At 51.0% G+C, this 25,527-nt stretch overlaps 5 protein-coding genes across 5 annotated transcripts; 2 read left to right on the top strand and 3 right to left on the bottom strand.

The window, feature by feature from the left end:
• Nucleotides 1-223: 223 nt before the first annotated feature.
• On the bottom strand, nucleotides 224-1,793 carry DEU56DRAFT_970569 (uncharacterized protein). The gene is made up of 2 exons (XM_041359434.1): nucleotides 1,441-1,793; nucleotides 224-1,379 (listed from the first exon to the last, which is right to left on the bottom strand). The coding sequence occupies exons 1-2, from the start codon at nucleotides 1,630-1,632 to the stop codon at nucleotides 342-344; spliced, it is 1,230 nt and encodes a 409-aa protein (XP_041213218.1). The 5' UTR covers nucleotides 1,633-1,793; the 3' UTR covers nucleotides 224-341.
• On the top strand, nucleotides 1,737-18,120 carry DEU56DRAFT_551953 (P-loop containing nucleoside triphosphate hydrolase protein). The gene is made up of 19 exons (XM_041346764.1): nucleotides 1,737-2,203; nucleotides 2,253-2,756; nucleotides 2,807-4,375; nucleotides 4,427-4,615; nucleotides 4,666-7,093; nucleotides 7,147-7,218; nucleotides 7,269-9,620; nucleotides 9,701-10,006; nucleotides 10,061-10,385; nucleotides 10,436-10,542; nucleotides 10,595-10,723; nucleotides 10,778-10,895; nucleotides 10,944-11,017; nucleotides 11,074-11,138; nucleotides 11,188-11,332; nucleotides 11,383-14,345; nucleotides 14,395-14,723; nucleotides 14,776-16,411; nucleotides 16,465-18,120. The coding sequence occupies exons 1-19, from the start codon at nucleotides 1,890-1,892 to the stop codon at nucleotides 18,017-18,019; spliced, it is 15,180 nt and encodes a 5,059-aa protein (XP_041213219.1). The 5' UTR covers nucleotides 1,737-1,889; the 3' UTR covers nucleotides 18,020-18,120.
• A 2,005-nt stretch (nucleotides 18,121-20,125) lies between these two features.
• Nucleotides 20,126-22,146, bottom strand: DEU56DRAFT_552027 (uncharacterized protein). The gene has a single exon (XM_041346765.1). It carries the CDS (start codon nucleotides 21,976-21,978, stop codon nucleotides 20,410-20,412), a length of 1,569 nt encoding a protein of 522 aa, XP_041213220.1. The 5' UTR covers nucleotides 21,979-22,146; the 3' UTR covers nucleotides 20,126-20,409.
• A 473-nt stretch (nucleotides 22,147-22,619) lies between these two features.
• Nucleotides 22,620-24,243, top strand: DEU56DRAFT_552032 (uncharacterized protein). The gene has a single exon (XM_041346766.1). The coding sequence runs from the start codon at nucleotides 22,745-22,747 to the stop codon at nucleotides 23,828-23,830; it is 1,086 nt and encodes a 361-aa protein (XP_041213221.1). The 5' UTR covers nucleotides 22,620-22,744; the 3' UTR covers nucleotides 23,831-24,243.
• Nucleotides 24,222-25,470, bottom strand: DEU56DRAFT_727854 (Decaprenyl diphosphate synthase-like protein; the record flags this gene model as incomplete). The annotated part of the gene is made up of 6 exons (XM_041348011.1): nucleotides 24,222-24,350; nucleotides 24,523-24,643; nucleotides 24,723-24,827; nucleotides 24,875-24,991; nucleotides 25,074-25,216; nucleotides 25,270-25,470. The coding sequence occupies 6 exons, from the start codon at nucleotides 25,468-25,470 to the stop codon at nucleotides 24,222-24,224; spliced, it is 816 nt and encodes a 271-aa protein (XP_041213222.1).
• Between the last annotated feature and the right edge of the window lie 57 nt (nucleotides 25,471-25,527).

A 25,527-nucleotide genomic window follows, 5' to 3' on the forward strand; every position in this document is an offset into this window, starting at 1 on the left:
TTTCTGTTGCATACCCGATTTACACTTTGCTTGCAAATAGTTTCAGCTCTGTATATTAATATTCGCTATGACTGTGCATTCAAACTCTACTAGAGAAAAAGGACACGCATGATCATAGTGTCAATGATCCCGCTACCTTTAAGTCCTGCAGGGGTGGTATGCATTCGATGTAGAACATTAAAACAATGCATGCATTCCCCTCTTTCAAGATCCTTTTGAGGATCGGGTAAATCCAGATACTTAACTGCTGCTATTATACGATAGAATTGGTATACATGGTAACTTAGGATTCTTGGGAGTTGTAGCGTACAGTAAGACATCTACACATTCTTATTTGAGTTTCAGCCGACATGCACTTTGCCCATGAGGTTGGCAAGTGTGTCTGCAACCATCTCGAAGGCTGATTTTTCCTCCTTTGCCGGTGGTGCAGGAAGTTCCTCCTCTTCTTCAGCCTCCACTAGTGGCTCTTCAACCTTTTCTTCACCTTCTTCATCTGCCTCCTCCTCTTCTTCGTCCTCTTCCGTACGGAAGAGCTTGCCGCCATGAGCTTTCAGGTGTTCGGCGATGTCATCTAGATGCTCGTTATCCTCCACGTCATCATTGTCCTGCAGGTCTAGCAGCTTGAGCTTGGTCAACTTCGTCACGGCTTGGGCGAGGACCTCGTAGCTTTTGGCATCGAGGTTGTTGTTCTGCAGTCGTAGCTCCCGAAGATTCTGAAGGTTCTTCGAATTCGGATCGTTCAAAGCCTCTAGGAGTGGTGGCACTTCGCCTTCTCCGTTCGAGAGCATGCAGTCAGAGAGGTCTAGGAAGCGTAACTCTGGCCAGCTAGTTTTAATGGCCTCACCCCATGCACGGACAGCTTTCCGTCCTTCTTCATCCATCTCCACATCTATGAACGCATTGTCCTGGAAATTGACAATCTGCAATTCGGAGCACGCGACAAGACCTTGAGCAAGGGCCTCGGCACCATCCATACGAATGCCGTTCTGGGGCATTTGCACCTCTGTGAGTGTCTTGTGTGCCTCGAACGCCTTGGCGAAGGCGGTGGCTCCTGGATCCTCTAGCCGATTTCGGCCGCAGATGACAACCTCAAGATTTGATCGTGAACCATCTGTTGGTGCGGACTTGCACACTGCTTCGGCAATCTTCTTGCCACCAGCAGGCCCGAGGCCATTGTTATTGAGGCGGAGGACGCGTATGGAGTGGTTAGTTTCGAGGAAGGGTGTGAGGAAGGGCACAACACGCTCTCCGAATGCGTTGTCATTGAGGTTTATCTCTCGAAGGGAAGTCTTGAGTGAGAGTGGATCGAGGAGTGCTTGTATAGCAGCAGGGATCTCCTCGATAGTACGTCCCGTGAAGATATCTCCAAAGTCTGCAAGCTGTACGCGGGTTAGTGGGAACGACCCCTAGATATTTAATATCAGAGGTAAGAAGACACACTTGAAGCACGTCCGAAGTTTCGAGGAATCGACCGAATTCTTTTGCAGCCTCCACGCCGATGGAATTGCCTCCAAGATGGATGGCAGTGAGTTTGGTAGGGTCGACGCCGGCGATGAAGGGGGCAACGTCAGCTGCTGTCTCAAGCTTTAGCTGCTTGCCGCGAATGTCAAGAATCGTCTTGGATGTCGCCATGGTTAGCGATGGGTGATCGATCGTGCTGCTAGAGCGTTGTTCAGTTGTTCGGGGGCACAAGAGTCGATAATCCCAGAATGGAAACGCAGTCTATGCAAGTCACGTGAGTGCAGCATTTTTCCGAGAATGAAGTCTACTCCAGATCGACTACAACGGCGAGCACGAGCGCGGTGAGATTGACATCATCAGCAACAACGAGAAACAGAACGGCATACTAAATACTGCATGCCACAACCAAAAGCCTCTTTCTACATCATATGGCCATGATGACCTCGACAAATGCATTCGACCCACTCAGCATCAATCTTGCAAAACAAAAACGCGCACTCCGCGCTCTTCTGCCTCCCGATTCCATTCATATCCATCAAATAACAGAAGCGAACACAACAACTCATGCTCTGCTCACACTATCTCGCCTACTAGCTGTCCCAGCTCTTACTCTGACAATCGCTGATCTGTTCCGACCTATCTTGATTGATTTGTGCGCCAGATGGCTTCACGACGATGACAATATCGAAGACAAGTTCATCGCGTTTTGTCTCCTCATCGAGTTCCATGAGGAGCTATATCCGTGCGTCTCGTCATTGCACTTGTGTTTTTGGTCTCATGTCTGGTTCTAGATGCTTATACGCTTTCCTCCAAAAACCATGTCTATCCAAGGGACCACTCGCTTTCATAGCTGCGGCTCCTTCTATCGCTGACATTGGAATCCCTCGTCTGCACCGCATATTGCTTGCATATTATCGCCTTCTCCGCGCTAACCGCCTCCTCCCCAAGCACCTTCTATGGGACGCGTCGCTATTATCCAAGTTACTTTTCCCTCCTCACCCTGATGCAGGCGTACGATTGTTTGCTGCTCGGTGCTATGCATCACATGTCGGTATGGCAGAACTTGAGCGCGAGAAGCTCATCACCCATGTCCTTGGCGAGTTATGCGGTGTCGATTGTCCAATTAACTATGGCCAGACTATTGACGGGACTGTCGTTGAGACGGACGGCTGGCTTGTGCCTACATTAGAGATCAAGCGCATTCATGATGCACGTGATACAATTCTCGAAAGTCCCGTCTTTTGCTCTCTTGAAGCGGAGGATGTATTACAGCCTCTCTCGGAGGCAGATCTGAGGTCGGCCGCCTGCTATATTGTCACAAATACGAAACTAATACTTCTGTTAGTCCATGGATTGTGAACATGCATGGTTTAATGATGCTCAAGTCATCTCCAACCATACCTTCTCCTTCTAACATCATTGCAACGCCTTCCGCTATCGCTGCTCTCCGTGAGATTGCGGCGAACCTATCCCTCCGCTTGCCTGTTCTCCTATCTTCCCCACCTTCCTCAGGAAAATCACTCCTCATCTCCCATCTCGCTTCCAACTTACACCCGACGACACCAGTCAACGAGCTCATCGTCATCGTTCACCTAGCCGACACTTCCCTTGACCCTCGGGCCCTTCTTGGCTCGTATGTTTCCTCACCAACACTGCTTGGCACTTTTGAATGGAAGGATGGCGTGCTTGTGCGCGCACTGCGCGAGGGGCGCTGGCTCGTACTTTCTGACATTGATCGTGCTAGCATGGAAGTTTTAGCTCTTTTGAAACCACTTGTGGAGAGTATGGGGCTTGGAAATTGGATCGGACACCGCGCAGGTATAGAGGTCCCCGGCAAGGGCCGTGTCGAGGCGCGGGAGGGTTTTGCGCTATTTGCCACTCGATCGCTTGCTGTTGGGCACGGAAAGAAGGTGCCTCCCCCAACATTCTTTGGTTCACACAAATGGCATGAAGTCATGGTGAGCGCACCAGACGCGGAAGAGGTCAGATCTATCATAGAAAGCAGGTTTCCGAAGATTTTGGGAGCTGCTGCCCCTCTCATTAAGCTCTGGGCTGACGTGCAAGCACTCGGCTCAACGTCATCTTCGCGTCCTGTTGGACTGCGTGAACTTCAGAAGTTCTGCCAGCGAGTCGAGCGCCTCCTGCCGTCCGGTTATACAGTGGATATGGACATGGATAATGATACTCTGTTACCACTCTCAAACGTTTTCCCAAATCCAAGTCTTCGTGAAGAAATATTCCTCGAGGCCCGCGATGTCTTTTTCGGTGCAGGCACTCTCACCGCGTCTGCGCGTGCACACTCTGCGCAGGTTTCCTCCGTCATTGGGGTGCACTTAGATCTGGATGCAGAGCGGCAGGAATGGCTGCTTCTAAGGCATACATCAGATTTCGAAATCGAGAAAGATGTGAACGGGGATGTGCTCGCCGCACGCTGTGGGCGCACACGTCTTCCTGCTCGTCCCATGAAGGGCATGAGCACTGGTGCATCCTCGAGACCATTCGCCCTGCACAAGCCAGCTCTGTTGCTCCTCTCGCGCATCAGCACTGCACTTGCGCTGTCCGAGCCCGTCCTGCTCACCGGTGAGACTGGTACGGGTAAGACGAGCGCAGTGACATATCTTGCATCATTACTGCGCCGCCCACTAATTTCTCTGAATCTCTCACACCAGACAGAAGCATCGGATCTCCTTGGGGGCTTTCGTCCTGTTGATGCACGTGTCAGGGGGAGCGAGTTGATGGAGCATTGGAGTGAGCTATTTGGAAAAACGTTTAGCCGCAAGCGAAATGCGGGCTTTGAGGACGGTTTGAGGAAAGCTGTGAGGGAAGGGCGGTGGAAAAGGGCTGTTGGTATGTGGAAGGAGAGCGGGAAGATGGCAAGGGAGAGAATTCGAGGCAAGGTTGAAGGAGTCATAGGGTATGTGTTGAAGTTAACCTGGCTCGCTCAATTTCTGATCCCATTTCTTAGGGAGAACGACCCCGACGCGCCGAGGAAACGAAGGAAAGTCGAAGCCGAGATGAAGTTTTCCGAAGCAGACTGGGAACGGTTTGAGAAGGATGTGGTCGAATTCGATCTGCAACACGCACAAGGGAAAGGCAAATTCACGTTTGATTTTGTGGAGGGCCCACTCGTGAAGGCTCTGCGTGCTGGTGACTGGTATGTTACAGTTCAGCTACACACAGTTACACTTCTCATATGAGCTCCAGGATTCTCCTGGACGAGATCAACCTGGCAAGTCCCGAGACACTAGAGTGTATTACAGGCCTCCTGCGCGGTCCAACAGCCTCAATCACGCTTACTGAGCAAGGCTCCCTGTCTGCTGTTCCGCGGCATCCTGACTTCCGTCTCTTTGCATGCATGAACCCCGCTACTGACGTCGGCAAGAAAGACCTCCCGCCCACCATCCGTGCACGCTTCACAGAAATTGATGTCCCACCCCCCGATGCAGATCGCGAGACTCTCCTCAGCATTGTCTCACAGTATATCGGGTCAAATGCGGTTGGCGATAAGGGTGCTGTGATGGACATTGCGGAGTTCTATATTTCTGCCAAGGGTGCAGAGCTCGCAGATGGTTCGAACAAGAAGCCTCATTACAGCATGCGCACGCTGGCGAGAGCCTTGACGTTTGCTGCAGATATCGCAGGGATGTTCGGGCTGCGACGAGCACTTTGGGAAGGAATGCTGATGGCATTCACTATGGTGTTGGACGGGACAAGCGCGGAAACAGTGACAGCCCTTGCACAGAAGCATATCCTTGCTGGTGTTCGCAATCCCCGATCATTGCTCGCCAGGGAACCGAATCTTCCTCATGGGCAGTCAATAGAAGAATTCATCAAGTTTGGACCATTTCATCTAGAGAAGGGACCGCTCCCCGAGGACCCCATGGAGGAATATATCATGACGCCATCAGTTGAGAAGAAGCTCATCGACCTCGCAAGAATCGTCTTGACTCGCCGCTTTCCCGTGCTGATTGAGGGGCCCACCTCCGCAGGCAAGACGAGTGCGGTGGAATACCTCGCTCGCAGAACTGGCCACCGCTTTATCCGTATCAACAATCATGAGCACACTGACGTGCAGGAATACCTCGGCTCATACGTTTCTGATCCTGCCACTGGCAAGCTCGTGTTCAAAGACGGCTTGCTCGTCCATGCTCTCCGATATGGACATTGGATTGTACTGGACGAGCTGAACCTGGCACCTACGGACGTGTTGGAAGCTCTCAATCGGCTGCTCGATGACAACCGGGAGCTCGTCGTCCCGGAGACACAAGAGGTCGTTCGCCCACATCCACACTTTATGCTGTTCGCAACGCAGAATCCCCCTGGCCTATATGCAGGGAGGAAGGTTTTGTCCCGTGCCTTCCGAAACCGTTTCCTCGAGGTTCACTTCCAAGATGTGCCCCAAGCTGAGCTTGAAACTATTCTCTGCCAGCGTTGCCGTATCGCACCTTCTTATGGCCAGAAAATCGTCAGTGTGTTCCGTGAATTGCAGAAACGTCGTCAGTCGGGTCGTGTGTTCGAGAGCAAGCAAGGCTTTGCTACTCTTCGTGATCTCTTTAGGTGGGCCGGTCGTGATGCGGTGGGTTATCAAGAGTTGGCGGAGAATGGGTACATGCTACTTGCGGAACGTGCACGACGCGAGGATGACAAAATCGTGGTGAAGGAGGTCATAGAATCCATCATGAAGGTTCGCATTGACGAGCGGGCGATCTACGACATTCATTCCACAATGGAGGATGTACAGAGCTTTTTAGGATGCCCCATACCGCTAGACTCGCAGGTCGTCTGGACTAGTGCGATGCAGCGGCTCTTCGTCCTAGTGTCACGTGCTCTGCGGTTCAACGAGCCTGTGCTTTTGGTGGGAGAGACAGGTTCCGGGAAGACATCTGTCTGTCAGCTCTTCGCGGAGGTCATCTCCAAGCATTTGTATACACTGAGCTGCCACCAAAACACAGAGACCGCAGACCTTATCGGTGGCTTGCGACCTGTACGCAACCGTGCCTCATCCGAGGCCAATATCATCCGTGATGCTAATACCATCCTTGAGCGCGCGGGCATTGACGACGTGCCTTCTGATTCTCAACAATTGTTGTCCCGCATTGATACGCTCCTCAAGTCTAGCAAGGATTTGGACCCGTCGCTTCTGATTCCCTTACGCGACATTCAGGAGAACCTCAATCGGATCTGCTGCTTGTTTGAATGGCATGATGGACCATTAGTCCGCGCAATGCGCGGAGGAGACGTTTTCCTTCTCGACGAAATCTCCCTTGCCGACGATTCTGTTCTAGAACGTCTGAACAGCGTCCTGGAACCTGGTCGTACGATCGTGCTTGCAGAACGTGGCGGGATTGATGGTGATTATCCCGCCATCCATGCTTCCAGCGAGTTCAAGTTGCTTGCTACCATGAATCCGGGTGGTGATTATGGCAAGAAAGAACTTTCTCCTGCTCTACGAAACCGTTTCACGGAGATTTGGGTACCAGCCGTAACCAATCAGGCGGATTTGCGGTTGATTATCGACCACTCGTGGAAGCACAACTCCGTGAAGCCGTTCACGGATCCGCTCCTGCAGTTTACTAACTGGCTTCGGGATAGAGTTTGCGACCCTGCTATTTGCTCCCTGCGAGATATATTGGTAGGTCTCCCTTTCGTCAGTGTTAGCCATTCGTATTCATCGGTGTTTTCTAGGCTTGGGTAACATTCGTTAATGCCGCGTGTTCCGGCAGTGCAGAAACTTCCATGTTACCGGCAGAAATATTCGTATGTGGGAGTTGTGTGTCCAGGCAATTTTGTTACTGACAATATCCCAGCATCATGCAGCCCACATGACTTTCCTCGACGGTCTTGGATCCTTGCCACAGCTAGCTTCTTATTCATCTGACGCACTAAGTCAACTGAGGAATGATGCCCTGGAAAAGCTGCAGACGCTCGTGCCGTTCAAGGAAGCCGAACAGTCGTACGCTTTTGACGCATCGAACTTCGTGCAACTTGGGTCTTTTGCCATCCCTAAAGGCCCGTTAGGATCAGTACTGCATAGCTTCAATCTGCAGGCGCCGACTGCTCGTGAGAATGCAATGCGAGTGGTCAGGGCATGCCAGGTCTCCAAGCCGGTCCTTCTAGAAGGCAGTCCAGGCGTCGGAAAAACCAGTTTAATCACCACTCTTGCGATGCTTTCGGGATATCAGCTTTGTCGGATCAACTTGTCCGACCAAACGGATCTCATGGATCTCTTCGGTTCTGATCTTCCTGTTGAGAATGGCTCTCCTGGAGAATTCGCTTGGAAAGACGCCGAGTTTTTAACTGCCATGCAAGAAGGACATTGGGTTCTCCTCGATGAGATGAATCTCGCACCCCAAGCTATCCTCGAGGGGCTCAATGCCGTGCTGGACCACCGCGGTACTGTATACATTCCTGAGCTCGGCAGATCCTTCGTTCGACACCCCGCTTTCCGTGTCTTCGCAGCGCAAAATCCACTCCAACAGGGGGGAGGTCGCAAGGGACTTCCAAAGTCATTTCTGGACCGGTTTACGAAGGTTTATATTGAGGAGCTTTCCCCCGAGGATCTTCTTTTTGTTTGCCGAGAACGTTTCAGGGGTTGTGATGAGGACATGCTACGTGCCATGATCACATACAACAGCCGCCTGAACCAGGAAGTTGTACACAGAAGGACCTTTGGTCGCGACGGCAGTCCTTGGGAATTCAACCTTCGTGATGTTCTCCGCTGGGGAGAGTTATTGCAATCATCGCCCATTTCCCATCATCCTCGAGATTTCTTGCGAGTCATCTACCTCAGCAGGTTCAGAACTCTCGCTGATCGTAACTGCGCCCAACAATTGTTCGACCAAACATTTGCTCTACCTAGCCCGACTATTCTTCACAATCCGCATCCTGTCATATCATCGTCACACTTCCGTGTCGGGCACTACCTCGTAGAGAGACGTAATAACACCCTTAATGTTCGACCCAGGCGCCTACTTCAAGCTCACCTTGCTACTCTAGAAGCCATTGGGGCATGTCTCTCTAGGTCGTGGTTGGTCATTGTTACAGGACGACACGACAGCGGTAAGTCAGAGCTCATCCGTACTGTTGCTGATCTTTCAGGGAATATCCTTCATGAGATAACCATCACGAGTTCCACTGATACCATGGATATCCTTGGAGGTTTCGAACAAATGGACCATCGTACCCGGGTGCTTGCTCTCGTTCAAGACATCATCAGCTTTGGAGAAAGTCGTTCTAGATGCCTGTCCAGCTGTGCCACTGATCACCAGACTTTTCTTCCGCTTCTTCTCGGTTTGTATTCAGCACCTCCATCCTCCGACTCCCTTCTCCATTCTGCAGCACAAGTACTATCGGCCTTCGCTGTCGAAAATTCTTCGGATGAAGCACAGGACTTACTGCATCGCGTTCGGCAATTATCGTCCGTGATGACATCAAGTGGCCAATTTGAATGGGTCGATGGACCTCTCGTACGCGCAATTAAGCGAGGCCATTGGGTAGTTCTGGACGGCGCAAATCTCTGTAATCCTTCCGTCCTCGATCGACTGAACTCTCTTTGTGAACCTGGTGGAGTTCTCGTTCTCAGCGAGAGAGGATATGTCAATGGTGCGGTACAAGCGCTCAAACCGCATCCCAATTTTCGCATGTTTATGACATCAGACCCTCGATATGGCGAGCTGTCGCGTGCGATGCGAAATCGAGGTATTGAAGTGTCATTGGCCGCTTCCTTCTCCTCAGAAGACGAACTTCGCCTCCGACTTCATCGTCGACTTCCTAGGACTGTCTTAGGCACAGGTTCTTCTTTCGCCGTAACACACGAGCTTGCACGTAGAGGAATTTTCTACACCACCCCCGGAGAAGGTAGCGACTCATGGCCGTCTGGGTTAATGGAAGAAGAGTCTTCTACGTCTTCGTTGATCACTCTGGCACCATTTCTTCGACCATCCAAACCGGATCTGCGCGCTATGATTAATTTCACCCTAAGGACAATCTCTTTGAATGTCATTCCTTCGTTGCGGCGCTATATGAAGCTGGCAAGGCCTTCGTGCATATCACAGTCTATTTTGGATGATACCCTTTCTTCGGGGGCTTTCAAGCTCTTTGCTGAGTGGCGAAAAGATCTCCTCGCTTCCCGAGTGACGAACGACGCTATTACAGCTCTGGTTAGTGTTTGCTACATCCGTGCTGGGTCTAGTGCACGTCGCACTATTTGCATGTACTCAATACGTCTATTGAAATATAGCCAGTGGATGCTTTCATGGTTTGTTCGCCATGCAAGTTCTGCAGTCATGAAACCAGTCATCATCCAATACACTTGATGCTCCTTCAAACTTTGAACTTGATCGCTGCAATATTCATCGATGACACCGAGCGGGCGGAGATGCCGCAAGAACTGCACAGCATAGGTGCGAGCAAGATAATTTTACCAACACGTCAGCAACATCCGACATATTCACGACTGCTGGATGCTATTCGTGAAGTTCTGGGAGAGGTACGTAGAGCGGCTGAGGAGGTTTTCAACCAAATCGTTGGAAGTTCTCAAGTTCAGGTCAGATTTCAATTCGCCATTCTTATCCTGTCCTTCGCATTGAAGTATTATCAGCTGGTGGACCTTGAACTCGCACTCAAACTACTGAGTGTTTCCAGGCAACTCCGACGATCAGGAGCGGGTACATATGTCGATTACTCCTCGATACAAGCATGCTCTAGATCAATCATCGCCGCGTTGCAATCGCGGAGCCCGGCGTTTGATCGCCTCGCAAGTATTTCTGCTGTGTTAGATGAGGCAGTTTCCCCCACCTCTGGACTAGGCTTGACAGAAATGTGGACGCACTTGTTCGCACCAACGACCATCGAAGTCTCAGTTCCAGAGATCAGAAGTCTCGAGTATGCCGCTGGGCAGCCATATGAAGGCTTAAACCAGCACGGTATGAATTTTTTGTTTGCGCTCAGCACGTTTCTCATCAATCCTCAACAGTCCGCCGCAAACAAATTCTAGAAGTTTTATCCCTTTGTACCCTTCCGCTCATGAGTACAGTATCCACTAGCTTAGAGATGGAATTGGCAAACACGGTGAAAGAAAAGGTTCAGTCTAATTTTTGTTCCAGCGCGCACATCGCTGAAGTCAAAATTCTAGGTTACGTCGAAATTCCATGGGGGCAATGATTCCTTCAAACGACATGTCGATCCTTCTCTCCTTATCTGTGAATTGCCCTGGTTGAGTAACATTCGTGAGGCATCGTCGTCGTCATCATCATCATCATCGGTGAGTTGCGATTTGGTGTTTCCTTTGCAGGATATCCATGATGGCATCTTATAGATTGTTGCCTCTATCATGAAACGCTTGATCGACGTGGCATGCGAGGAACCACGGGAAGACCTCATTCGCTTTGCATCATATCAGCATTTCATATGGGCATATGACGCAGGAGGGGGAGGTAAGCACACCACTATATCCCTCGCAATGCGACTGAGTCCTTCATTAGTTCCCACGCATCTCTTGACTGCTTTGCAGACTCGATGGCTCGCAAGTCTGTGGAATTCATGCTCAACACAGGTCGTGAGTGATCGTGACGTGACCTCTGCACATCCAGTGCCTGACGAGATCCTGCGCAGGAAATACTTGATGGGCCGGATGTCCTCCTTTGCCCAACTCTTCTTCGAGCCTCAATAGAACTGAAGTATAATAAATTTGCTTTTATCTTTTTCGTCTGCTCATCCACCACGTAGCAAAGCGCGGAGTGTTTCGCTATCCTCCCTTGAAGGGCACGAAGGTGCTGTTCGCCGTCACCTACGGCTGCTCTCTATGCAATGTGTTGTACATGAGCCGCGGGTACAACAATTGTCGGCATTCATGTACCAATGCATGTTATCCGTAAGTGAAGCGGCGGTCACCATTGTACTCCTTCTCTAATCGCTCATCAGATTGCATCCTGCTTTGCTTCATCCTTTGATGATATCAGCTGGCAAGCCATGCTTGGATCTCCCGTCCACAGCAGTGCCTTTCCCATGAAAATGTTGTCTTTCCTCGAAAATTCAAAGCACGAGCCCTTGAGAGCAGCTATTCAGCTGTTTCTGCGCCCCACCATTATACGGTTCGCAGCTGACCGCCAGCCACAACACATCATGGTGGCCCGCTTGGGACATTGCTACATTTCCCTCAGCAGAGTGATCCTTGACCTATCAATTCCTGATCTTCCGGTAGACCCCGCAGCCGTGATCCGTCGTTTAGCGGAGTATTCTCAGGAAGAGGCTGATTTTTTGTCGACCCAGTCGTCTCTCCATAGAGCGTGGGAACACCGAACCGCTGGCAATCTATTCAACAGCGTTACACAATATCTCGATGCTTTATCTGACGGAGAACACAAACATGTGCCATTGGGTTCTTCAAACCTTCCCCGACGTGCTGATGGTAATCGCATTCACACATTTTGGTCCGAGGTCTCGCAGCTTCAAAGTCAAGTCATCCAATCCAGCAAGGTCGATGATTTAACTGCCCTTCTCGAAACCGGTGATCCTTCTGCTTTCGCACGCGAATCCGTGATGCAGGAATCAATATCCGGTTTTTGTCAACGGATGGACAATCTTTACCGTGACTTTGAAGATATTGCAAAAATTATCCAACTGGCACTCCTCCTCCTCCGTCTCGGTATCCGACTTGTTCGCTGTTCTGCACAGCAAATGTCCCACGCACAGCATACTCAACAGAACATAGTTGCTGCTTCTTTGGTGACATATCCATCTCTTCGCAGTGCGCAATTGCTGCAGACGCAACTTGAACAAGGAGCTGCATCTGGAGCATCTCCCTCTGACCAGGTCCTTCTCCATGTATCAGCCATAGGTCTGCAAGCTACCATGTCGGGTCTCGCTCCCCATGCTGCTGCTGTCCATGCGGCATATGAACAGGCTTTCAGGCTTTGGACTATGGACCGCACTCGCCAAAGTGAGAAGGAACATGATGACACGTCGCTATACAAACGTAGTGCCCTTGATCACGATGCCTCCACGGAAGTTGAAGCGGAACAAAAAGAGTTTTTGGAGCTGTTCCCGACATTTGAGGATGCACTTGCTAGTCCTGACGGTATTCCCAACAGGATTCAAGAGAAGCCCGCTGAGTTTTTTGGTGTTTCTGCAGCCGAAGCGCTGCTGGGGATGCACTTTGGACTCACTGGAGTTGCTTGTATCGGCATCAGTGTTGGAGGTCCCAGTACGAGGTTTCAATCATCTCGTCGGTCGGTTTTGAAGACGCTCCTCGACAATCGATATCCCACACTTCCAGACACCCTTGATGACGAATCTTTGCACGAACAGCTTTCTTTGGTTCACGATCATCTTCTCGCGCTGAAGTCCCAGGAGCGCCCTGCCGACCAGCTGTTCAACTTCTACACTGACGCGAACATTAAAGAGGCAAAGAAGGCCCTCATAGCGGTGAACTCCCTTAGAATGCGATTGATCGCGCTCGTTGAAGACTGGCCGGATCAGATGGTTTTACAGCACCTGAAAGACCGCTGCGATGCATACTTGGCCCTGGACATAAATAGTCCCATTGCCAAATTGTTGTCCGGCCTGGAGCAAATTATACAACAGACCGACGAGTGGGAAATGTACGCACACCGCGGAAATAGCCTCAGGGCATATCAGCAAGAGTTGACAATGCTCATCGTAGAATGGAGACGCTTGGAGCTGTCGTGCTGGAAAGTGCTATTACAATCTCAGTTCGACTCGTTCGTCAAAGGAGTTTCGGAATTTTGGTTCCGGCTATATGATCTCACAGTGCGCGGCACGCTTGGTGCTGCTAACGAGGATGAAGACGCTGGTACTGGAGCTCTCCAACATTATCTCAGGCAACTGCCATCGCTCCTTGATGACTTCATGCAATCCAGCTCCCTAGGTCAATTCCAGGTCAGGTTGGATCTCCTCGAGACTTTCGGGGTCATCGTCAGTCATATCTCGTCTACGTTGGACGGATGGCAGCGCAATGCCCTCCAACGCGTCGGACGTGTCTTGACGTCTACTCGGAGATACTACAGATTATTCGCAGTCCAGCTAGCCGGGTCTCTGGCAGACCAAAGAGGAGGACTTGAGAAAGATGTTCAGGCATTCATAAAGCTTGCCAGCTGGAAAGACATCAATGTTCATGCCCTGAAGCAAAGTGCTCAGCGAACGCATCATCAACTCTACAAGCTGATCCGCAAATTCCGGGAGATCTTGCGTCAGCCCATTACTGGGCGCATGTTGCCGACATTCGCTGGTGATGCAGAATGTGCTCAATCAATAGATGCACTGGGTTACTCGGGAGATCTGCTCTCTATAGCATGCACTCTGGAGCGCGGTGAATGTCCGCAACCAAACGAAACCCATTCCACTCCTTCTCATCTGGCCAATTTAAACCAGACACTCGCGAGATTCCGCGGGCTTGTGAACAATCGTATTCGGGCTTTCCTACGCCGACGTCTCCCTCATCATGTCGACCAACTTGCGGTCGAAATCATCCTTACCGCACGAGACCTATCAGCTGAAGGTGTGCCCCCAGGTCTTTCCAAGGAGAAACGAGAAAAATACGTGAAGGGTCTGCTGGTTCGCAAGAAGAAGGCTTTGAGCGATCTCTTGAAGGAGCTCAAACGTGCTGGTCTTGCTGCCAATGTCAAACCAGAAGTGCTCGCCGAGCTCAGAGATGAATGCTGGATACGAGAGCAACCCTCAATGCCTCCAGAAAGCTCAATACATGTCGAGAAGGGGGAGTATTACTTCGACCGCCTTCGTGGTGCACTTCCGGCAGTCAGAGTCTTGCTTTCCGATCATCACTCGGACATAAGCACGCGCGATCTGCTTCGGGGTGTTACCTTTGTGGAGTCGGGTTATTCATTAGCTCTCAAGGGGAGGTCTTCGTAAGTCAACAAATTCCTGATGACAACGTTTCTTACTGCCAATCTCCAGGCTTTCAAAGGCTTTCCAGTGTTTTGTTGACATCAAACGGTGCGCGGAGCGCCTCCAGACCCTCGTCGAAGCACCTCTACTTGTCACCAAAGGATTCTCGCCCACTCATCTGATGCATCTATGTCAAACACTCGGCAACGCCGTGCATGCTTTCGAAGAACTTCTCCAAGGAATTCGCCTCTTCGTCGAGATTCAGGAGGACCAGGGCGCCGCACCCTCAGTTATGGTTGAGGTCCAATCAGTTTGTGTCAAGACACGACTTCTTTATGACCGTGTTTCGGAGGTTTTCCGGGGAAGCCAGTGCACAATGCTCATGGTGCTGCCTGGTGGTGGGTAGTTTCCTCACAAACATAGTCACAGGCTAATTATTTGCCCCAACAGTTGAATACGCCACTGTTCAAGAAGCTGATGAACATCTCCGTGCCCTTCCCGACTACCTTCAAAAGATGAAAACGACGGAACCGCGACTCAGCTACATCTTGTCTCCTATGGAGCACTGGCTGCGTGATCAACATGCTTCTACAGACGCCGAGGCAGCATCCGGAACTGTAGAGCCACTGGGTGCGGATGCTATTATCGAGACGCTTTTGGTCACAGTGCAGTCCCTCTTGAAAAGATGTCCGGAAGGGTCTACCGACGAGCATCCTGATGATGAACCCCAGGATAACTTCATCAGCGAGGACTCGCGCACAGTTTCAGGGTTTACTCAGGCCTTCGACCTTGAAGTGCTCTTGGAACGGTTGAATGTCATGACGACCCATCTTTCCTCCCTTCCACAGTCCGACATCCAGGCAAGCCTTCGGCGCCTACTCCCCTTCCTCCAGTTCTACATTGCTTTCGTGGGAGAACACCTCATGGTGCACAGTCAGTGGACAAAGGCCCTCTTCAAGCTTGACTTCATCGTCTGCTCTGTTATGCATACCATCGCTAGGCAAGGCTTTTGTTTACCCCAAGAGGCGACTGATTCGGGTGACGGCGAAGGAGGCACAGAGACCGCCGGAGGAGTGGGCCTGGGCGAGGGAATGGGAACGGAGAACGTGAGCAAGGAGATCGAGGATGAAAGTCAGGTTGAAGGCTTGAAAGGGGACGAAGGCGAAGCCCCAGATGAGCAGGAACACGGAGCTGATGATAACACCATTGAGATGAGCGAGGATATTGGTGGGGAGATGGAAGATGTGCCAGATGACGGAGATCAGGACGGAGATCAGGAAGAGGATGATGATGATGAGCAGGAGGGGCCGGATGAGCAGCTGGGGAAGCTTGATGCAGGTGATCCGGATGCGGTCGATGAAAAGCTGTGGGGCGACGAATCAGCGGAATCAGATCCTGCGGATCAGGATCAAGTCCCCCAAGATCGCTCAGAAATGCAGGAGAAGGAGTCAGAGGTCGTAGCCAAGGAGCGCAACCAATCAAAGAAAGAGGGTGGGAAGGAGAAAGAAGAAAAGAAAGATGGAACGATGGATGAACAAAGTGGGGAGGTCGAAGAAGAAGGCGATGAAAATGAGGGCGAAGCACCTGATGAAGACTTGGAGGCCCCAAATGCGAATGGTGCGCCCATGGACGAGCACATTCCCGATGCCAACACTCTGGATCTGCCCGATGACATGAATCTGGAGCCCGACGAACAGGGGGATCAAGGAGGACTCGACATGGGGGATGAAATGGACACGGAGCTGGACGAAGATGAACAAGACGCCGATGAGATGGAGGAAACCGATCAACCCGGAAAAGATGAGTCCCCAGAAGATGTACCAGAACCTCAATCGCAAGAAAACCAGTTGCCGGATCAGCCTCCCCATGCTGCAGACGATGCAGACAATGTAGAGGAGGACGTCGAGGAAGGCGCTGTTGCTCGCCCAGATGTCTCGCCCGGAAACGGAGACTCTGGGGACAAGGACAACGAACCACAGGCCAATGATAGTGCGCAACAAGGGCAGGCAGGCGACGCTTCTGGTGAAATGAAGGACGACCCCGCAGCAGCTGAACAGAGCACAAACGAGACCTCTGAAGAATCAAAGTACGTCTACTTCTCCATGCATATACCTGTATCTGACTTGTGACCAGGCCAAGAGATGATGCTGAACCCTCGCAGCCATCGTCTTCCACTGACACTGCCACGAAACCAGGTACATCGGCAGAGGGCACGCAGCATGGTGGAGCCTATGCTCGCCAACACACCGAACTCGCTACGAACCCTATCCGCAACCTTGGTGATGCCCTCAAAGAAGTACAACAGCGCTTCGAAGAGATCCTGGGCGGTGGAGAGTCTTCCCCACCTGTCGCAGACCACGTTGCTGAGCAGGTGGAGTATGCCGATGCGGACGAGGAGATGCAGGCTCTGGGCGCGGCAGGCGAGGAGCAGGTTGCGAAGCTGAGTGAGCTAAGGATTGTTGATGAGCAAACCGAGGCAGTTGCACTACCCATGGACATCGATGCTCCCTGCCCGGATGAGCTCGTACCACCACCACAGTCATTGGCATCATTGCATACAGAGCCGACCACGGAGGGTTCACGTCCAGACATCGAAGGCGCTATAACTCAGTTGGAAGCGCGCTCTGGTGCAAGGCCCGAACATGTTTCCTCACGTCCTGATCCTTCGTCTGCACAAGCGGATGTCGACGAAGACATGGAACAGCCCAGTCCAGAAAGCTCCTTTGAAAACATAGAGGCGGCCCTCCGGACCTGGCAGGATTCAGGCTATACCTGTGAAGCCGCCGAGTCTCTTTGGCGGCTTTACACATCCCTCACACACGACCTCTCTTACGCTCTTTGCGAACAACTGCGCCTTATCCTTGCACCCACCCTGGCCACTCGTCTCAAAGGCGATTACCGGACAGGCAAAAGGCTTAACATGAAGAAGATCATTCCTTACATCGCCTCTGACTACACCAAGGACAAGATCTGGCTTCGGCGTACGCGCCCCAGCCAGCGCGAATACCAGGTCCTTCTTGCGCTCGACGACAGCCGCAGCATGGCAAGTTCCCGCAGCGTACATCTCGCTTATCAGACACTTGCCCTCGTGAGCAATGCTATGGGGAAACTTGAGGTCGGCGACATCGCAATTGCTAGGTTCGGCGAGGCCATGGAGTTACTTCATGGCTTCGATGAAGGACCATTTACGGATGCTGCTGGTGCAAAGACGCTCGGCGCGTTCAGATTCGAGCAACGTGCAACGAACGTTCTGGATATGGTTGAAACGAGCCTCGGGGTGCTAGAGAGTGCTCGGGAGAGAAGGGCCACCGGGTCGGCAAGTGCAGGTGAACTGTGGCAGCTCGAGATCATCATATCGGACGGTATCTGTCAGGACCACGAGCGTTTGCGACAGGTGCTGAGACGGGCAGCAAGCCAACGCGTCATGATCGTGTTCATCATAATTGACTCACTGCACTCGACCTCCACTTCTGGGCAAGGGCAAACAAAAGACACGCCCGCTGTACAGAACTCGATCGTCTCGATGAACCAAGTCGCCTACACGATGGTCAACGGGCGCATGGAGCTTCAGGTGGAGAGGTATCTGGATTCTTTCCCGTTCGATTACTACGTGGTTTTACGAAGCGTTGAGGCGCTGCCTGAAGTACTGTCAGATACGCTTAGACAGTTCTTCGAAAGGATCTCGGAAGAGTAGAATGTGTACATTATTTCCCCGACTCTGAGTTCTAGCACAGAGCGGCTGACTGCTAAAACAAATATTATGCCAGATGCCTTAGGGTTAGGGTTTCGAAAGGGGTACAATCGGTCGTATACGATTGGTTCGCAGGATCTTAAGGATCTAGTCTGCAAGAATCGCATTCTGCCAACTCGTGTAGCCCCCCATTATGTACACCTTCGTTTGTTTAAGGTCAGTCATGAGTCCGTTCATGGGCTATCGCAGCCTGCCCTTATCACAAGGGCACGGACCATTTACTCCTACCAAAATAGCTTAAAAGGAGGAGTTCCTACGTAGAACTAGAAGTATGAGCGGTCGGGGCAGCGTTATAGCCCCCTAAGATAGGGTGCAGCTACAACGAGAGGGAGGGGCTAGTAGAGCGGAGGGCAGCGGTTTCGATCCTGCGAAAGATCTCGTCTGCGAGCCGCTTCTGTCCCATTGAACTCGACCCTGCGCATCGCAGCGCGGTGTAGATGCCACGTGCATGCCGTGGCTCCCTCCTTGATAATCCGCCGGGACTTTGCCAGTACACATCGAACTCTCAAGTGTCAGTTTGATTTCATCCCTCAGCCACATGTCAAACTTTGTCGCTCATCCTCCGCCCTTGGAGGAGCCGACGACCCAGACTTTGTGAGTTTTCTTTTCATGTTGCGAGGTCGTATCCTTAGTCCTTGGGACAGACACTCGAACCCGGAGTCGATAAAAAGGGACACCAGAAATACAGATGTTTATTTGATCGCGAGGTCATCCTTCCCCGCTCCTACTACGACCGCCACATCAGGTCAGCAAAGCATAAGGATGCTTAAGAGAAAATCAATGGATCTTGCCCTGTTCGTTCGCCCACGTGCGTATCCCCAATCTCAATATGCTCGTCTCATTATTAACTGTTATGATTTGGTATACCAGACCTGATGCCTTTCAGCTGCACTTCGCAGAACACGCAGGGCAAAGAGAGGTCATGGTCACAGAGGCCGCCGCCCCGATTTCCATGCCAGCCAATGATCAAGATTAAGGTCCTGTTCATTGGCTGGACATGGGGATCGGGGCCGCTCTACCATTGGAAGGTGACGTTATTGATATAACTGCCGCGGCGATGTCCAGTGACTTTATGACAGCCGACGTGCCAATTTTGCCTTCGGCAGATCATCGGGGCGTATGCTTAATAAATACGCGGGTAATACCCGCCTATTTATTAAGCAGACGCCCCGATGTGTTGAAGTGGCTTCCTTTTTTCATTGATGAAGTACCTCCTACATCTTCCTCCCCCATTTCCTTCGATTTCGATGATGAGATCTAGTGTTTCACTTCCGCTACCAACTATCCTGTATACGTTGTGCTCCTTGCTATCGACTCACCATCTATCACACCATACGACTTTATGACTTTACGAACCATACGCATTCGTTCTACTGGATACCATAACGTGATACTCCATTCTTTTTTGTTATTGTTATCATTATCATCATCATCATGGTGATTCATTTGTTACGATACACATTCCTTACATGCTAGACGATCTAAGGAACAATGTATCTCTCAGACCAAAAATAAAAGATTCGCGAGATATGGCATCTGGATGGCTCGCGACTCATACATAGTACTTGTAGTACAAGCCCGGGGCACAGTAATATAACAGATTCCAGCGAAAAAAAGTGCGCGACGACGTGGCCAGAAGACTCTGTCCTCAATCCGCACGAATTAAGCTTTGTTTTCGAACAATATAAATTTCCAGAGGAGACGCACATCATGCCGTAGAATTCCGGGATAGCACATTAATTCTGGTGGTTTATACACGAACAGTTGGACATTGATTGGTTCAGGGGCTGACGACTAATAAGGCAAATTGGACATCGGAAGTAATAATTAATAAACCATAAACCAACCTTGTCTCGTTCAATCATCCTGCTCCTGCGACCATAACTGTCTTCTCGCGTCAACAAACACGCCCCGAATACAAACTGCTCTGGCGCTGGGATCAAACACTAGACCGTGCCTGCTCGACTTCTTCGTGATCAGCTTGGGCACGGAGTCCTAGCTGCCTCCGCATATAAATCACCAACTTGAGTTATATGCGTACGACAGAAGGCCAAGCTGGCCTCTCGCCCTCAGCCCTACCGTACAATTGAACGATGTGACTTAAGCGCTGCCGCCGCGTCTGGGTTATCTTAGATCGTTATTTTGGTCTTTGCAGCATTGCCTCCCTAAAACACAATTAGTTGTTACATACTGATTAAATATTGCATGCATATGTACGATCCGACCTAACTTTTCTTTAGTCTCCCATAGGCAGACAAAATAGAAGGAAGCTGACGACAGTCGTTCGCTCTTGTTCCTCCTCTGTTATGTCTTTCCCGCCAAACAAGGGCAGTCTAATCTCCAAGGCAGAACGTGTGCGTTTTGCAGCGCTCAATGTAGGGTACGTATGCTTCACCCAAGGCGAAATAGGACGTCCGGCGGAACTTTCCATCCCCGTCCTCCTCCACCAGCAATGCCCTGTAGCGATATGGATTCACGAAGCATCCAAAGGTAGCAGAAGTATAGTGCACCAAAGAGCCTATGGAGACAATAAAAGTGCGGCGTGGTGGCTGATAGGTTTCTTCACCATCGAGATGTATCTTCCAGATAGTGCAGTCCATTGCGACGACCTGTAGCTGCCCAGTGGCATCTAATGGTGACTTGTTGTCATACAGGGTAGGATCATTCTTGTGAAGACCGGTGGGAACCAAAAGTGCAGCAGGTGCGGAAAAAGTGAAGTATCCGGCATCATCCATCACCCCTGTCGGAACACCATTCAACCATCCTTCTGTGACCCGTGGTAGCAACTCTGCAACTGGTCGGTCCCCCTCTTTGGTCGTCAGCGTTGCTTGTCCTGCTACAGACACGTGCGGAAATTCTGGAAATGCAGAGAGCCCTTTTGCTGGGGGAAGAGAGAGGGAAGGACCGAGCCAACTCGCTCTTCCTCCTTTCCGCAGTATCTCTTTGGCAAGTGCGATAGTTGCACCTCGTCTGTCCCCTTTCTGGAAGGCACGAGGCTCAAGAGTCACTCCGAACATGCCCATGATGCTGAGTACGGTGTCGATGGGGAATGAGGACGTGCGCATGAGCGAGCATCGCCATACTGCTTGTGCACCAGCTTCTGACTCTACACCCCCACCATTCAGAACAGCCAGGAGTGCGCTGGTATTAGGATCTCTTGCGTGACCAAGGAGCTTGATTGAGAAGGGTTCAAACTTCTTCCGCTCTGCCGTGAGGTTGAGCCTCCCGATGCTGGCCTGCAGGGCGTGATCAAGGGAACAAATGGCCGACTGGCCTTGGATGACTTCGTTATAACCGAACAATGCGCTGACACTTGACATGGACAACGCCTTTCCGTATGTCCAAGCAAATAAGACCATTACTTTTGATTGCGCCATGACTTCTTGGAGCGTCCATGAACGGTGGATCCAAGTCGTTTCTTCATCGACCCGTGCGAGTCTGCGCACTCCACCAGGTAAAACGATGCACAGTGCACAAGACTTGTAGATGTTGTACATCTGGCGGATCTGCCAGGCCTTGTCATCGTGGTCATTCTGCAAGATACAGAGTCTGTCAAGCCAGATGTAATCAGATCCTTCGTCCACAGCAGCAGTGCACGCATGCTTGAGGACATCGATGCTGATCGGGTCGCCATGTTCAGCGCCCTTGACAGCGAATGTACCGTACTTGTGATCGGTGTGGCTAGGGTCAACACCTAAGCCCTTCCAGACGTACGACACAGCTGTGTATGGGAAAGAAGGGTTATCGGGATACTCGTGAATTGCGAGGATGTCATGATCTAGAAATTGTCTGCAGTGGAGAAGCCGAACTCTGCGTGGGGTGGCAGATGGGGAGATGTCTAGAATGGTATTTCGGAGTGAATGAAATGGTATGGAACATATCGCAGTCGAACGGGACGACATGTTGAGGGGGACCGGTGATATAAGACCCAATCAATAAAGCAATGGAGTCGAGGAACGCCATGGATTCTTATCGGACCATTTGAATTGCACGGTTGCCTCCGAGGATTGAGACCCGAAGGGGATTCATTTAGGTTGAACATGCCGCAGCATGCTAGAGGTGTTAACGGGGACACCCATAGATAAATAAACCATAACCCCTGTTACGCATGCGCGCGCGTCCTCAAATGAGTCCGCAAGTATTAAACTTGAGGCCTCAAGGAGCCTTGCAGCATACCAACGTTAGCAAAAGTCAAAGAGTATTCATGAGACTTACGATGGGGTCCAGCTTCGAAAGGCCATGTACCGTAAGGCCAATGGCGAAACCGCACAAGACATATTTGTGTATCTTTGTTTATCCCTAATAACAGCTGAATTATATTGTCACACCACTGACGTGGCCTTGAGGATTGCTAGCTTGGCCAAAGTCACGATAAAGACGGAGAATGTTATAGATGGTTCGTTCAGTACATCCGCACAACTGAAAGCTTGGTGCAACATGGATTCTGATGGAGTTGTGACACGTCACAACAACATATCAACTATCTACAGGTATATTTCTGCCCTACAAATATATACAAACACGTATTGCGCGGTTTCGCAGTGATTTATATGGTGCACTTAAGACGGTGCAACTCTTTGGGGGCAGTGGAGATTAATAGCCTATGCGACGTCAAGATGACGTGAATTTGGATCTGGACATGCGACTCACGACAGTTCAATTTTCTTAATGCCTCCTTCACAATCCAGGCTCTGGCCTCGGCAGCAGTCGTCTTTTGACTCCCTCAAGTCCCAATGGCAAAGCCCTACTAGTGGTGTCCTCTCCGTTCTCAGTATCATCGGCGGCGACGTCGTGCAGCGTGCCATTGCGCAGCTCGCAGGCACCGGCTCATCTTACTTTACCCCCGTTGCCTTCTCATTTGGTTGGGTTGCCTACTCTTTCAGCGCCCTTCTCTCTGCTATCGGGGAGGGTCGCCTCATGCCTCCATCCGACTGTCCGTCTATCGTTGTAAACGCAAAAGACGGACACGTTCGCAACAACATGTCTTGGCCTCTTGGTCGACTCCTGCGCGACCACTGGTCCCCTCATTATCAGAGTCCCAAGGGTCTCACTGTTTCGATATACTTCGCTTCCAAGTCCAAGCCAGTCGGCATTCCTGTAAAAGACTGGCTATACTATAGCGGTATAGCCACTATCCTTGTGCAACTCGTTATTTCTGTCCTTCCTGTAATCCTTAGTCGCGACTGGTTGGTTTTGATAATCACTGCCAGCGGCACTTCACTGGCCCTCATTGGCGGCGCTCTGCCTCAGTGGCGCGCAGAGAAATGGGCAGCACGGGAGGTGGACAAGCGCGAGATCATCTGCCTCACGCGTGGGAGTCATAGCAATAGTGTCATCGTCGTTGTTAGCGAAGGGACGGGTATTAGGTTGGAGGACCTCGCTGCCGCGCGGCCAGAACGATTCCATTCAACCACTGTCATGACCTTTTTCCTTGCCGTCCTTTGGACTGCCCACCTCCTCACTGTGCAGACCTTGATCAATGATGCGTGGTACTTACTCGCAATTGGTGGTCTCGGCATGATTCAGAATCTGATTGCTGCTGGCGCTCCGCGCAGCGCAGCCGCACTTGGATTTCACCTCGAACGCCTACGCGAGGTGCACCATGACAAAGTCTTCAATGCTCTAGCAGAGGCAGAAGCGCTTGAACGCGGAGTTGCGCTGTCACTCATTCCGGTATTTTTTCCGGGTGGTTTAAGGGCTGATGAAACGGCGTGGGTGGATGCGAAGCGGGCGGAGTACGCACGACATCAATGAGATGCATCAGGCCACCCAACAATCGGACTATATGATGAAGTAAAACACTGCAGTACTGCTTCTCACCATCGTTTCATCTGTCGGTTGAACTTATTATGCATATTCAGCGTCTTTGTTTTCAAGAGATCTGCCATGGCGCTCGCGGATGAAGCTTGTTGCCGATTTGACTATTATGTACATGATGTGCAACAGAGATACAGGCACTTCATCGTTTGACCAAACGACCCGACAGTAAACTTGCTCTAATACATATCCGAAGCTGGGTAAAAGAATATGAGAGCTCACGAAGCTAGAAAACAACAGGGAATTTGACCGAGCGAGATTAGTTGAGGACGTGGTAAAATGTGAATATCTGGCACGGCCCACTACACTAGCAAACACCCAGCGGAAATTACACCAGCTTTGACAAGTCTCGCGCCCACATCTTCCGCTGGTAATCTAGCAGGATAGGCACGAAATCCCAGAGGCCGAAGTCAGGCCAGTAAGTATCTACCATGTGAATCTGGGTGTTTTCGCAGCACTGTGAGAGGCACAAATGAGTTTGGTGAAGAGAACGGTTCGGATGGGCGTATGAGTGAGCCTTTCGCCTTCTTCAAGAAAAGGAAGATCCAGTTCTTTGAAATGGGAGATGGAAGACGAACAAGCAAAATGGACAGAGACTGATGATGGGAAGGGAAGGGACAGAGACGCACCTGCCACTGCAGAAAACCGCTCAATCGCTTCACGCCACTTGTCCGAATAAAAATATCGAGCGGAGGGCTGCCCCCAAGTGAAGTCATGAGGTTTTCCTCGATGGATTGCTCTGTGATCGATCTGCGTGTATTGGTTAGCTGAAACACGAACGGGAGAAGTCACAAATTGAAACAACGGCCAAGGAGAGGTCAGTACTCACGAAGGATCAACGTTCTCTTTATCAAGTGCCTGCTGCACAACAGATTGTACCGCTAATGTTATCTCATGCCGCGATGCGTATGGTGCGCAGACATTTAATATTGCTCTGTCATAGTAAGTTCAGGATAGAAAGTGAAGGTAGAGGGGATATACCTATCATTCTGACGCGTCATTCCCTCCGCTTTATCAATTGCAGCTTGAACATGCATAGGTAGTAGCTCGCGATGACCAAGCACGTTGAGGCGTACGCCGTACTGGTTTAAGAGAGCACTGAAAAGCAATTAGCAGGCAATGACGTCAGGCAAGCAAGCACTTTGACCGCAATGCATTAATATAAAAAATAAAAGCTCACCCATTCTGTGCAATCTCCACGAGTCTCTCTTCTGCTAGATTCATGAGCGCGCCGACCTCGTCGGCTGGTCTATTGAAGTTTTCGATTGCAAAGGCGTAGACTGTGACGCAGCGTATGTTAAGGCGCATGCATATCTCTAATACCTGTGGCCCACGTCAGATAATATACACGACTGAAGCAGGATCAAGAGGTGTACCTGCTTAAGTGTATGGAACCCGTCTGAATGACCCTCGATCGCGCAGCGGCCCGTGAGACGTGCAAATCGTCGGTTACCGTCCATTTCGAAGGCCACATGACGTGGGATAGGGCCTGCAGAAAGAACATAGAGGAGCAGAAGTACGAGTTGGGCCTTGATGTAGGCAAGCAAGGACACTGTCCAGCCCAGGATCCATGTCATTGCGAACGTGGCTGCAGAAGGCAATAAATTAGCACAGCCACATACATACATAGTGTA

Source organism: Suillus clintonianus, assembly GCF_016758775.1.
Source record: "Suillus clintonianus strain FC179 chromosome Unknown DEU56scaffold_8, whole genome shotgun sequence".
Lineage (NCBI taxonomy): Eukaryota > Fungi > Basidiomycota > Agaricomycetes > Boletales > Suillaceae > Suillus > Suillus clintonianus.

Excerpts from the sequence above, each read along its gene's own strand:
- DEU56DRAFT_552027 (XM_041346765.1), bottom strand. The coding sequence starts at position 21,978 with ATGTCGTCCCGTTCGACTGCGATATGTTCCATACCATTTCATTCACTC.
- DEU56DRAFT_970569 (XM_041359434.1), bottom strand. The coding sequence starts at position 1,632 with ATGGCGACATCCAAGACGATTCTTGACATTCGCGGCAAGCAGCTAAAG. Across the intron at positions 1,380-1,440 it reads AAACTTCGGACGTGCTTCAA|CTTGCAGACTTTGGAGATAT; the intron begins GTGTGTCTTCTT and ends ACCCGCGTACAG.
- DEU56DRAFT_552032 (XM_041346766.1), top strand. The coding sequence starts at position 22,745 with ATGCCTCCTTCACAATCCAGGCTCTGGCCTCGGCAGCAGTCGTCTTTT.
- DEU56DRAFT_551953 (XM_041346764.1), top strand. The coding sequence starts at position 1,890 with ATGGCCATGATGACCTCGACAAATGCATTCGACCCACTCAGCATCAAT. Across the intron at positions 4,376-4,426 it reads AAGGTTGAAGGAGTCATAGG|GGAGAACGACCCCGACGCGC; the intron begins GTATGTGTTGAA and ends CCCATTTCTTAG. Across the intron at positions 10,543-10,594 it reads CAAACACGGTGAAAGAAAAG|GTTACGTCGAAATTCCATGG; the intron begins GTTCAGTCTAAT and ends TCAAAATTCTAG.